At 37.6% G+C, this 14,742-nt stretch overlaps 1 protein-coding gene across 9 annotated transcripts in view; it reads right to left on the reverse strand.

The window, feature by feature from the left end:
• Window positions 1-14,742, reverse strand: part of OXR1 (oxidation resistance 1) — a 585,179-nt gene that overhangs the window by 38,810 nt on the left and 531,627 nt on the right. For all 9 annotated transcript variants that reach the window (XM_044002996.1, XM_044002901.1, XM_044003208.1 and 6 more), the window contains one exon: window positions 5,650-5,818. In XM_044002996.1, the coding sequence (XP_043858931.1) occupies window positions 5,650-5,818 (169 nt within the window). The remainder of the gene's footprint in view (window positions 1-5,649; window positions 5,819-14,742) is intronic.

Consider the following 14,742-nt stretch of genomic DNA (forward strand, 5'->3'; position numbering starts at 1 on the left):
AGACAGTAAAACCCAGGCATCAAGAGAAAAAAAGGATTAACAAGCAAAAAAAAAAAAGATGAATCCATGTATGAGGAAAAGTATACTGGCAAGTTAAGAAACTATTTTGGATGTTGTAGTTTGTAACAATCTTCCTTGTAGATATTTATATCAACTCCCTTATAATACCAGACATTCCTTGGAGGCCAGGCTAATGATTGATACAACTTTATTAAAGAGTCAGAATAATGGCTTATACCTAATTAGATACTCATATAATTGTTGAATCATGAACAGAGTGAAAAACCCACTAATTGGGCAGCTAGGTGGCACAATAGATAAAGCACTGGCCCTGGATTCAGGAGGACCTGAGTTCAAATTCAGCCTCAGACACCTGACACTTACTAGCTATGTGACCCTAGGCAAGTCACTTAACTCGGAGAGGAGAGGAGAGGAAAAGAAAAGAGAAAAATCCACTAATTTAGACATCACTGTCAGTGTTGGATTTGAAGTCAGAGGGCCTGAGTTCATATTCCATACTTGTCCCTCTACTACCTTACCAGTGTGACCTGGGGCAAGTTACTTAATATTCCTGGGCTTCAGCTTCCTCCACTATAAAACAAGGCTTAAAAGGGTTGACAGTCCCTTTTAGTTCCAGATTAATGATCCCATAAATGCTATGCATATGTACAAACAGATTTTATCAAAATCAATTAACATTTAGTAGGCACTGGAGATAGAAAGACAAAAAAAATGAAACAATTTCAACACTCAATGGGCTGATGTTCTATCTTCTACAATACCTACAGATAAAAGCAGAAACAGAATAAATATATACAGAATGAATTCAAGGAAGTCAGGAAGGGTAGGGTAATGAAAAGTATCACAGAGAAAGTGTTGCTTAAGTGGTGTCTTAAAAATAAGTTAGAGGGGCAGCTAGGTGGCACAGTAGATAAAGCACTGGCCCTGGATTCAAGAGTACCTGAGTTCAGATCCAGCCTCAGACACTTGACACTTACTAGCTGTGTGACCCTGAGCAAGTCACTTACCCCCCACTGCCCCCCCACACACAAAAAAAGTAAGTTAGAGATCCTGTAGGGTGGAGTAGTAAAAAAGAGCACATTCCAGGGGGAAGTAGGGGTGTGGGGGTGTGGCCAGCTAGTGCAAAGGCAATAGATGAGAGATAGAATGGCGTGAGTGAGGAAGACAAAATAGGAGTTTATAATTTGGCTGAATGGTAAGAATGAGTCACTTAAGTTTATTGGGTAGAAAGAGGAAATAGTCACATTTATACTTAAGGAAAATCACTTTGGTAGATGTGTGGAGGTTGGATTAGAGTGAGAGACTCAAGGCAAGAGACTAGTTATTACAACAGTCCAGACATGAGGTGATGAGGGCCTGGATTAAGGTTGTGTGAGTAAGTATAGAGAAAATTGCAAGATGTGTCAGACACTGTGCTCTAAGCACTGGGGAAAGACAAAGAACATCCAAAAGCTATAAGGCAAAGGGGTGGCACACAATGTAGGGAGAAGAGAGAGTGAAGGATACCACTGTGGGGTCAAAGCTGCTGATGTCAAGGAGGCAGGAGTAAACTGAGTATAGCCTAGGAACTTGCCAGTTAGAAAAGAGGGCTGTGAATAGCTCTATCTCCAGGGTGAGGAGGCAGCACAGTCTGCAGGGTGAAGGGCAGAGCTGGGAAGCAGAAACGACAAGATTTAACAACTGATCAGATATGCAGGGTGAAGGAGAAGTGAAGAACCTAAGAAGCTGCTCATGGAAGAATGGCAGGGCCCTCTATTGAAATAGCCAAGTACAATAAAGGAGAAAGAGGGGGTGGAATGGAAATAATGACTTCAGTTTAGCCAAAGTTCAGTTTGAGATATTTCTGGGACATCTAGCTTGAAATGTCCCAAAGTCATGTGAGACTGAAACTCAAGAGAGAGTGGGCTAGATATCTAAGTCGTCTGCACAGAGATGATAATGGAACCAATGGGTGCTGCTAAGGTCACAAGAAAGGAAATGCAGAGCAAAGAGAGACGACACTAAGGCTGACAAAAGAACCTTGGGGCACACTCAGATTTAGGGAGTCAGGCAAAGATAGTAAGAGTCACCAGACAGTGGGGAGTTGACAGTGAGGAGCAGTGTCATAAAAATGCAGGAAAAGAAATGGTCTTTAGGAGTAGAAAGCAGCCAACAGTACCAAATGCAGCAGAGCTGGTCACCAGGTATGAAGTGATTGGTGTTTTTTTGTTTGTTTTGGTTTTTTGGAGGAATAGGGATATTTACGCATGTCTGAAGGTGGAAGAGGAAGGACCAGGAGATAAGGAAAGATTAAAGTTAGAGCAAGAGAGGATGACTGACAGTACATTCAGTTAGAGAAGAGGTGATCAAGAGCACTTCTAGAGGGGTTGGCATCAGCAACAAAGACCACCTCTTCACCCCGCCCCCCAAAAAAACCCAAAACAAAACAGATGAAAGGTGGAGAGAGGGGTTGATAAAGGATTTGGGGAGGAAGTGATGGTGAAAAGAGGGCAAATGTTGGCAAATGGGCTTAAGTTTCCCAGAAAGTGGTAACATTCTGAATTTGAAAGGGTTAGTTGGTGAGGAAGGTATGATGCTTCTGGAAATGAGAGATATGGAACAGATTCTACAGGGTACAGAACAGAGTCTCAATTAGGAATGAGTAAAATGATTGCCTTGTTTAAATTTATGGTGAACCCAGAAGCTCAGCTGCATGACTTCCTCCAGCTCCATTCAAACAGGAGGTAAGTAGGAGCAAAGGAGACAGATGGTGGGAATAACTCAGGCTTGGATTCTGGTAGGGATAAGAGGTACAGGACAAGGAGGAGAGGGATTCAGGATCAAAAAATCATTCAAATATGCTAGATAGATAGATAGATAGACAGACAGACATGCATGTAGATAGATGACAGATAGATAGATAGATAGATGAGAGACAGATACACAGACATATCAGACATATATATGTCTGTGTATATGATTGTCAAAAGAAAGAGCAGATTATTATTTTTTGGTGGGGCAATGAGGGTCAGTTAAATGACTTGCCCAGGGTCACACAGCTAGTAAACGTCAAAGTGTCTGAGGTTGGATTTGAACTCAGGTCCTCCTGAAATCCAGGGATGGTGCTTTATCCACTGTGCCACCTTGCTGACTTCCAGATTATTTTTTATTAATAAGAACCTACCCCTCTTCCAAATTTCCCTATAACCAATGAGGATACCAACATCCCTTTAATCAATCAGGTTCACAATCTCTTGTGTTAGCTTTTTCTTCTCACTCTATCACCTACATATGTAATCAATTGCCTCATCTTCCCATTTATATCTAAAGCATATTCCAAAAGGGTCCCCCCTTCTCTCTACTCACAGCTACTATGGTATTTCAGTCCCTTATTACCTCTTGCCTGGACGACTGCAATAGCTTTCTAATTAACTGGTCTCCCTGCCTCAATTCAATAATTCAATAAACATTTATTAAGTACCCACTATGTGCCAGGCACTGTGCTAAGAACTGGAGATAGAAAAAAGAGGCAAAATATAATTCCAGTCCTCAGGAAGCTTAATTCTAAAAGTAACAGATTGTCATTTAAGCCTCAAGTCTTACCCCTTTCTAATCCATTTTCCATATAGAAGGCAAAGTGATTTTCCTCAAGTGCAAATGTAACCTTCTCATTCTACTGAATAAGCTGAAAAGCTCCCCATTTCCTCTGGCAGCAAACAAAAACCCTCTGTTTGGCAATTAAAGACTTTTACAAGGGGCTGCTAGGTGGCACAGTGGATAGAGCACCAGCCCTGGAGTCAGGAGGACCTGAGTTCAAATCCGGCCTCAGACACTTAACCCTTACTAGCTGTGTGACCCTGGGCAAGTCACTTAACCCCAACTGCCTCACTTAAAACAAAAACAAAACAAAACAAAACAAAACAAAACAAAACAAAAAAAAAGCCTTTCAGAACCTGGTCCCAACCTGTCTATCTAGCTTTAATATGTATGACTGTCCTTCCTTACACTCTCTCTGAGGTCTAGTTGACATGGCCTTCTTCACTCTTGCTCATACATGGCTCCCATTTCTGTGCTTTTGTATTAGCCATCCCCCATCCCTGGAATGCATTCTCCTTCAAACCTGACTCTTAGAATATTTAGTTTCCTGAGGCAGCTAGATGGCGCAGTGGATAGAGCACCAGCCCTGGATTCAGGAGTACCTGAGTTCAAGTCCGGCCTCAGACACTTAATACTTACTAGCTGTGTGACCCTGGGCAAGTCACTTCACCCCAATTGCCTCACACACACAAAAAAAAGAATATTTAGTTTCCTTCAAGACTCAGCTCAAGAATCACCTTCTACATTAATCTTTTCCAGAATTATGAGGTTCCAGTATATGCCCTTGGACCTTGATATCTTCATCTATAAAATAAGAGTGCTAAACCAGATGATTCTAGGGAGGAGTCATGTTGTTTAATAGAAAGAACAATAGAGCTCAGTGTGAATTCCAGTTCTGCTATTTATTACCTGTGTAATCTTGAACTAAATATTTTAACTACTCTGAATCTGTTTCCACATATATAAACTGAAAGTGCTGGAACAGATGAGTTCTATTAAGTCCTACAACCCTTGTTGCTCTAAGGATTTTAGAAGTACTTTTTTTGTTTTGTTGACTTTTTTTCTTTTTTGTGGGGCAATGAGGGTTAAGTGACTTGCCCAGGGTCACACAGCTAGTAAGTGTCAAGTGTCTGAGGCCGGATTTGAACTCAAGTTCTCCTGAATCCAGGGCTGGTGCTCTATCTACTGCGCCACCTAACTGCCCTTGTTTTGACTTTTAAAATAAAGAAACTATTTCAGTCAATAACCAATATATTTGGTTTTAAATAATATGAAATCAGAAATGTTAAGCACATTGCACTTAGAAACAGAAAATATAGCTATTTCCAGCTTTACTACTCTCTCTACCTCCCCTAGCCAAAATAACAACAATAATAACCACCTATATTTATTTTTTTAATATTTTGTACCTATTTTTGGTGGCATATGTTGTATCCCACTACAGAACATAAGCTATTTTAGGGCAGGGAATGTTTCATTATGTCTTTGTATCTCGGGCACCTAGCATAGCACTTGCCACATTATATACACTTCATAAATGTTTATTAATTGACCATGACATATAGATCATGCTGAATTCTCAAAGATCTGGCAAGCCTTAAAAAACATGAAAGACTTCAACAATAAGAATAAGTTCAATAATAGCCTATGTTATTACCCTAGACCTGGTCTAGCTAAACTCTTCACCATCTATACTTCAAGGATTTACTGTTCACCGATGGTGATTATGGCCTTCTTAGATTCAATGGTCTTGTGAGATGCTATCCTGAAAAATTCACCATACGGCCAACCTGAGTACAAGCTTCTCCAAAATAAACTAGGCTGGTATTCTGATAATACACATACAAACTGGTCACATGGTCATGAATTTTTCCATTTCAGAAACCTAAAGAATAACCTACTAAATTGTAGTGAAATGACAATAATTCTTTAGGAGATGCTTGAATTACTTAATCTAGGGATTTAATTTGGTTCTAAAACACTATGGATACTCTGTCATTGTTTTAATAATTGGAGGAATACTTTGAAGTCTGTTACTGAATCTTGCCTTACCTTTCCTGTGGCACAGCAAACCAATATTCATGTTTCTTATCTCTCTGTGCATATTGTTGCATTGTGGCACTTGCTTGAGATACAAATGTTTTTCTCATTGGTTTTCCAACTCTAAGACATAAGAATTTGTGCAATCGATGTCTTCTCTTTTCTTTAAAAACACCTGATCCTATAATTGAGAAATAAATAAGCTTGAGTCCAATGATCTCACATAATTTATTAAATTTGGAGAAAAGAGAATAGTAGTTCATCACCAGCAATACCTGTTAGATGGCACTTGTGTATAAAGAATTTCCAAGTAACTGTCATTTTGAAAATTCAGAGATAGGTCACCAAAACCATCAAAATGCCCAAAGGCCTATATTTTTATATTCATAAAAGGTCTGAAGCCAACAGACAAAATAGAAAATGTTCACATAAGATGCTTTTTCAAAGACTTTTCAGATGCTTATTTTAAATATTAAGGCCATAAAATTTGTAAAAATAGCAAAATAGAAGTTTTCAAATGTGATAAATAAATGTAAGGCATCCTTATCAAATTTTCATTCCAACAAAAGGGATGAGATGTCTGTTCACACACTCTTTCCCACATGCATGGCCTTAAGGGAACTCAGAAAATACAAGAAAAGGGTATTTGACACAAACTATCACATAATGGGAAATGGGATTCTTTCTTTGCAGTCTGCAAAAGCTCATTAAAGTATGATTCTAAAATGATTTGGTAATCTGCTATTACCTTCTAGCGTGTCCGAATGTTTACGTTTTGGTTTTAAAATCACAAACATGGGCATGTATACAACTTTTTTAAAAAATCACTGAAAACAAAACAATTCTCCAACAACTTACTGCTCCTGAAATCTAGGGTGTCAATTATATGACTTTGAGTCTTTTAGGAAACTACAATTAAAAACTATTTACACAACCAAAGACATAAATGTTTTCTTCACAGTTAACTTATTCTAGTATATACATATTCAACATCAACCATTTATATATGTGTGTGTGTGTGTGTGTGTGTGTGTGTGTGTGTGTGTGTGTGTGTGTATATATATATATATATATTAGCTTCTCTTCTTTTCCCTTGATATTTTCACATGCAGTTAGGTAACAGAGTGGATAAAATGCTGGATCCTGTTTCATGTACTTAGAAGTTACATGACCCTAAAAGCAAGAAACAAGTTCTAAGCTTCAGTTTCCTCAGCTGTAAAATTGGGATAATAGCAGGACTTACTTCACAGGGTTATACTGAGGACCAAATATAATAATGTGTGTATGTATATATGTATGTATGTGTGTGTGTGTATATGCAAATGTGTGTATAAAGCATTTTGTAAACCTTAAAATGCTATGTACTAGTTACTATTAGGTATTTTAAAAGTGAAGAGAAGGGTAGTTGAATATGGGTTCCTATACATTTACCATTAACTTATAGCAAAAAAGAAAATCTTCCTACAAATATAAAAATAAACACTTTACATACATCATTTCACTTGATGTTTAAAGTGTCTGCTGGCTTTCACAACCAGCTTCAGAAACTTCCTAGTTCTGTGACTTAACCTCTTGCCCATAGATCACAACCTAGCTGTGGCTGAAGGACTTTAGTAGCTCAATGAAACTATGAGCTATAAGCTATGCCCTTAAGGGTAACCCAAGACAAACAGATCAAAGTGGAGAGTTGTGGCAAAAGGTAATATACTGAAGAAGGAAATGTCAAAAAAAAAAAAATCCCAAACCTAAATCCAGAATCATGAATATACACACACTGACAACCACACACACCATCCCCACATGGATAAATACACAAAATTTACATCAAATCAAAATTCAGTAATCACTGAAATTTGAATATGAGATTTTTATCTTCTTTTGAAATTTTGGACTTAGGGCTTCAAAATCTTCGGTTCAGGATAAGCCTCAGTTCACAATTCCAATCTCATTTTGTGTGGTTGGAAAAATACTAGAACTGGCCATGTGGAAGGGAAACAGGTAATTTTAAAAAGAGGAGAGAAGCTACTTGAGCCAAAAAAAGAATAAAGAAGGACAAATTTTTTCCTTCTTCCCCATTTAGTGACAAACATCTGATGACTGCTTGCTACTTAGTCTGGCACTAATGAGTAACAAGTCAAAATCAAGGGGCAGCTAGGTGGCGCAGTGGATAAAGCACCGGTCCTGGATTCAGGAGGACCTGAATTCAAATCCAGTCTCAGACACTTGACATTAGCTGTGTGACCCTGGGCAAGTCACTTAAACCTCACTGCCCCGCAAAAAAAATTAAAATTAAATAAAAAAAAAAAAAGAGCAACAAATAGAATGTCAGGCCTAGGGGACAGCTAAGTGGTGCAGTGGATAAAGCACTGGCTCTGGATTCTGGAGGACCTGAGTTCAAATCCAGCCTCAGATACTTGACACATGCTAGTTGTGTGACCCTGGGCAAGTCACTTAATCCTCACTGACCTGCCAAAAAAAAAAAAAAAAAAGAATGTCAGGCCTGGAGTCAGAAAGACTCATCTTCCTGAGTTCATATCAAACATTTACTTGCTGTGTGACCCTAAGCAAGTACCTCAAACCTATTTTCCTCAATTTCCTCATCTATAAAATGAGATGAAAAAAAGAAATGGCAAATCACTCCAGGATCTTTGTCAAGAAAACCCCCAGAGGGATCATGAAGTATTATAAATGACTGAATAGATGAACAACAAACAACTAACTTCAGAGTTGGAAGGTAACTCAGACGCCATATAATCAAAACTAACACCAACAAAATATCTCCTTCTACAATATGCCTGATAAGTGGTCATCTATATTATACACTGAAAATGAAGAATAATTCTGGATCATCTTAAATCTCTCTCCTTGCCTCCTGCCAATACATCAATAGGCCATTTTAATTTTAAGAAAAGTTAAAAATTTGTTCAGTTGTTTTAAATCATTACAGATACACTTCTCCACTTAGGGATAGTTGTGAATGATATGACTTTAATTAAAAAAAAAAAAACAACCTGCATGACCTTTTATATTGAAGTCATATATTCATTTTCAGCTTACTGTGGGTACAAACGTACTGATCAAAACCAAATTTCTGCCAAAGTGCTTTTTAGGTTTTCCCAAGAAGCCTTGTCAAAAGGAGTCCTCTCAATAATCTATGTTCTTGAGTTCATCAAAAGTGGTCATGGTCTACTTTTTGTTTCTGTCTTCTTCTTCTTCTATTATTTGCTTATCTACTCTGTTCAATTTATCTGCTTTTCTGTTTTTGATGACTAGTGATTTCTAATTATTGTTTGAGATCTGGTAATGACTGTCCCCATAATTTATACTTTCCCTCTATTATTTCCCTAAAATTCTAGATATTTTATTTTTCCATATGAATTTTGTTATTTTGTCTAATTTTATAAGGTATTCACTCTGGTAATTTAATTAATCCCTAAATTAATTTAAGTAGCATAATTTTTATTATCTTGATAGGAATTAACTATGATCAATGGTTATCTCTCCAATTATTTGTCTGATCTAATTTCTGAAGTGTTGTGCAGAGGTTAATTCCCAATTTGGGGATTTTACAATTATTTTGAATGACATTTCTTTTTTCAGGGGTAGAGAGTTATTAGTATAGCTAGTTTTGCTATATCTTGGTACATGCAAAATCATGTAATTGTTGTTGTTCAGTCATGTCTGATGCTTTATGACCTCATTTTACTCATTTTACAGATAGGGAAACTGAGATAAACAAGGTTAATTGACTTGCCCAAGGTCACATAGCTAGTAAGTATCTGAGGCTGGATTTGAATTAAGGTCTTCCTGACTCCAGGCCTGGTGCACTATCCACTGTACTACCTAGCCACCCAAAATCATGTGATACAAACTACAGAAAACCACAAAGCTTACTGAAAATAGAGTTATAGGCACAATGCTCAAAAACTTCATCAGTGACACATGAAGAAAAAGACAGGAATGTAATAAAAATGATTACATACTACATGGTTAAGAAACAACCATAAATAGCACCATAAATAGTGGCAATACCTGAGGCTTTGGCAACTCTGGGTCTTGGGCTGGAGGCCATAGTGGAAGAGGAAGAGATTCAAGGTGGAGACAGTGCTATCTAGCCCTACTCCAATCATAACTCCTACCTGCACTATTAGATATAAAATATGACACTTTACCTTGACAAGGGCCTGAATTTACTTGTGGAAGTGGGCATCAGAGAGGATGCAGCTTGTGAGTCATTTGGAGTGATACAGTTTTCTGCATTGTTTCTCAAGGAAGAAATTGTACAGAAGCAAACTTGAAATTTACGGTAAGTTCAAAATGTTCCCTAATATATCAATTGCAATGAAACAAATGTGTGTTTTTAAAACTGTTAGAGGGGGCAGTTAGGTGGCATAGTGGATAAAGCACCAGCCCTGAATTCAGGAGGACCTGAGTTCAAATCCAACCTCAGACACTTGTCACGTACTAGCTGTGTGACCCTGGGCAAGTCACTTAACCCTCATTGCCATACCTCCCCTCCAAAAAAAACCATGTTAGAGCAGAACTGACTCTAATACACAAAAATGCTGATGACCTGTAGATTTAATTTTAAAATTGCTACCTTGCTAAAATGTTGAATCATTTCAAACAATAAATTTCTTTGCTGATTTTCTGGAAATTTTAAAGTATATCATCCTATAATCTACAAATAGGAATAATTTATCTTCTTTGATGAACGTTACATGACTTTTTACCTTCTTATCTCTATTGTTGTAGCTAGCTTTTATAGAACTAAGTCAAATAATAATAGGGACAGCAAGTTGTTTTTTTTTAATTTTATTCTTATTGGAGTGTTGCATTTAAATAGTATGCCTTTGAGAAGCAGCATGGTATAGTGAAAAGAACACTTGAGGTGAAGTCAGGGGAGGGAAAATTCATACACACTGGCTTTATGACCATGAGCAAGGCACTTGACCTCATTAAGCCTCAGTAAAATGCTGTCAGGATATATCTCAGAGAGTTGTTTGGGGAATCAAATGAAAGAATATGCAAACTTCATAGCACTATATAAATTTTAGCTTTCATTAACCACTGTTATTAGATCATCCCTCAGAGTTAAGAATTGTTCAGTTTCATCTGCATCTAGAGAGTCTCAGCCACACTGAGGGGTAACAAGAAGTACATGAGGGCAGCTAGGTGGCGCAGTGGATAGAGCACCAGCCCTGGAGTCAGGAGGACCTGAGTTCAAATCCGGCCTCAGACACTTAACACTTACTAGCTGTGTGACCCTGGGCAAGTCACTTAACCCCAATTGCCTCACTAAAAAAAAAAAAAGTACATGAAATATTAAGTCACAATTTAAACAATGGATATTATACTTATGGAATCTATGGATTTCAGAGGCTGAATACTTGGAGACTGTCCAATCTGACATTTTCTCTTTCACAATGAATACTTCATCAAAAATAATGAATGGGGGCAGCTAGATGGCACACTGGATAGAGCACCGGCCCTGTAGTCAGGAGTACCTGAGTTCAAATCCGGCCTCAGACACTTACTAGCTGTGTGACCCTGGGCAAGTCACTTACCAATTCCCCGCCCCCCCACAAAAAAATAATGAACGGTTCCCTTAGTAGCTTCTCTAAAACATCTTGATGTTACCCATCAGTTATTAAATAATTCTTTGAGCCATCTATACTTTGAAAATGACATAGCACGTATATATATTTTTTAAAACAAGCAAGCAGTATTACCATTTCAAACCTACATAGTATCTGAGGGGTCTATTATAGAATGTAAAGAGCACTAACTCTGCAAGTGGTTTCAAATCCCACCACTAACATTACCTGTGTAACCTGGACCTCAGTTTCCATAACTGTAAAATGAGGGATTGCCCCAGGAGTTCCCTTCTACTTTGACATCTTGCCTAAGTAAAAAGCCTATATATCAAGAGTTCTTAACCTGGGTTTGTACCTTGGACTAACTGCTTTGTTTTCCCAGTAAGCATCTGTGAGAACCTAACACATCAAAAAATGGTTCCTTATGCAGTCTTTTAGAATTGAGCACAAAAACCTACCAATTTAAAAAATGGAATTGCTTCTCTTTTCCCATTATATTTATTTACAATGTTAAAATATTGGAATGATATTCTGCAAGACTTGGTCAATTCATTTTTCCCCCCCAAATGGGACACAAAGCTCCTTGGCCTATGGTTTCATGTTATATGAATTACTGATTTTTTTTTTTTGGCGGGGCAATGGGGGTTAAGTGACTTGCCCAGGGTCACACAGCTAGTAAGTGCCAAGTGTCTGAGGTCAAATTTGAACTCAGGTCCTCCTGAATCCAAGGCCAGTGCTTTATCCACTGCGCCACCTAGCCGCCCCGGAACTACTGAAAGAGAAATGGCATGGAATATGTTAGATTTCTCAATTTATTAGAAATAGGTACTTTGTTCTCTCTGAGTATTATTAAATATCTCATAAAATGGGAATATGAATAAAAAGTCTGTTTACATTAACTTCTTAATCCACTGATATTATCAATAACATCTTTATTTGTGTTACATAAAATGTTTTCCTTTAATTTTTCTTTAAAACATGTCCTATGTGGTATAAGAAATTTATAAAGCACTCTAAGATTCACAAAGCATTTTAGAGTGGGAATTAAGATCTTCTGAATTAGCACATCTATTTTTCCAAAGCAAGGAACAATTTGGAAAAGCCAATATAGAACACTGAAATTCACTATTCTGTACAGCCTTTTAGACTTGTGATAATAATGTTGATTAATGTTGATAAAGAAAAGCTTTGGTAATTCAAAAATTACTTGCCCCTTTTTTAATTTGGTAAATACTCATGTACTATTGTTGTTTGTCCTTCATTCTCAAAGAGGACCATGACATCAGGGAGGTCACTTAAGTGAGGGAGGGCTGTGCAGAGTCACCAGCCTCACTCTCTCCTCCAGAGCCATCTGGGTCCAGTGGCAAGGTATGTATGAGGATGGCTGGAAATGTCCCTGAATGTGAAACCTAGGTCTTTTAAGCTAAGGCCTTTCACAGGTCTCAGTTTTCCTGAAGTGATTAAGGCTAGGTAAGAAAGGAGGCAAAGAAAGACCTCTTTTACCTAGTCAAAATAAATTTTGATGGATAAAGTGTGTGTGTGTTAGGCCCACTCAGAGCCATCAAGAGGCCAGTTTATTAATGTTCTTTTCAAGAATTATAAGTAGAGGGCAGCTAGGTGGCACAGTGGATAATAAAGCACCGGCCCTGGATTCAGGAGGACCTGAGTTCAAATCCAACCTCAGACACTTGACACTTACTAGCTGTGTGACCCTGGACAAGTCACTTAACCCTCACTGCCCTGCAAAAAAAAAAAGGAAGAAAAAAGAAAAAAAAATTATAAGTAGAATTCCAATATAGAATAAGAATTAGGTCCTTCATATTCTTTACTCTATGTAAATAGAGTAAAACCACCTTTATTTAGATCTATGAAATACAGAAATTACAGTCAGTTTTGCTGTCCTATATTTACTGTATTCACTTCCAATTTCCTTATGAATAACTCATGCACTAATTACACATGTGCAGTTACAAATGTCAAATGTTTTTACAAAAGGTCCTGTAGTATTTAATTGGCAATATTTTAATAGCAGTTAGTTCAATAACTTTTCTGAAAGTAATAAAATAACATTCTAATAACCATACTTCAGTACTTCATAAAAAACCCCAAACAGTAATCTCATTGGGGTAAAACATGGAGGGGGTAGGGATACTCCCAAACTCATCACCTAGTAAAAATTCTCTCCAAACTTAAATGGGCAAGTTCTCAGATGACAGATATATAGTGTCACTAGACCTATAAATAAACTGTAGAAAGACCTATCAGAACTGGGTGCTCTTCTGGAATTGTCTTTGACAAACTCTATATTGAAATACCAAAGAAAAATTATTATGGTTTTCCTATACAAAATTTACTTTGCAAATCTATTTCTAAAAAATGAATATATAAATATTATGTTATTAGAGGTTTGGGGGAAAATGTGAAATGCTTTCAATAATTTCAATATTCCTCTGGCCAAAATGAATGCATGAATGAATGAAATGCAAAAGTTCTCCTGATAATGATATATCATGAATCTTCAAAGATCACAACCCTGGAGGAATTAAAGTAGCAGGTGACCCAAAGACAACAGAAGAGATGTATAGTGGCTGCAGCAACTGGGCTCTACCACACTTCCAAATGCTGATCTCTATGTGTGAAGGGAAGAGTGGTCTAGCCATGTAGCGAGAGGGATTATATGATGGAGAGCTTGAGTGTTTCACTAGACCTACAAAATGTGAAGAAGAGATCTGAGAAAGGACGGCAGCACTTTGTGGAGATTCTCTCCTTACAGAGAGACTTGGAAAGAACATGGAAAACAATCATTCTGAATGAGAGAGCATGAATGGACGGCAATCTGCATAAGTATAAGATATAAATTCACTGATGTACCAAGATAAGGACGCCAATCTTGTACCTAAAAGCTGGTGATAAATGAAGACAGGCAATGCAAAGAGAAGGCATGCACCTACAGAGACAATGAAGAAAAATTCTATCTGCCACTGTTCACTCATGTCTGCCTAAAACTTTCTTTAGGTTTTCTCCCCTTTTATTTTGTTCTTTGTGGCCTCCCTTCTTCCCATGTTCTGGTATTTCTTGTAGGGTTTTCTAAGAGTCTCAGGGCAGATTTAACCTATTAAAACAAAGCTACACTAAGATGCTTGGGACAACCTGGGTAGTTTGAATTTCAAAGATACTTCCCAAGTAATTAGACTTAATTTTAATCATTTAATCTTTTGGTTCTCCCATTTGGACTTACTCCTTTTTCACTGCATATATATTTTCTCTCATGTTATTGAGGTTCAGCAACCACTGATAGCCAACTTCTTATATGATGTATCTTTGTATTTTGACATGCCCCCCCCTCCCCAATTATCTAGCCAACACAGTTCTGTAAGCCCTAACTAAGCCTTTGCTACTTTAATTCACATGCGCTTCTCGGAGTGGAGACAGTAAACACTTAATAAATGCTTACTAACTAGATGATTGATATCAAACTGAATTCATGCCTAAAGTGGGCAGAACATTT

This window comes from Dromiciops gliroides, chromosome 1 (genome assembly GCF_019393635.1).
Source record: "Dromiciops gliroides isolate mDroGli1 chromosome 1, mDroGli1.pri, whole genome shotgun sequence".
Lineage (NCBI taxonomy): Eukaryota > Metazoa > Chordata > Mammalia > Microbiotheria > Microbiotheriidae > Dromiciops > Dromiciops gliroides.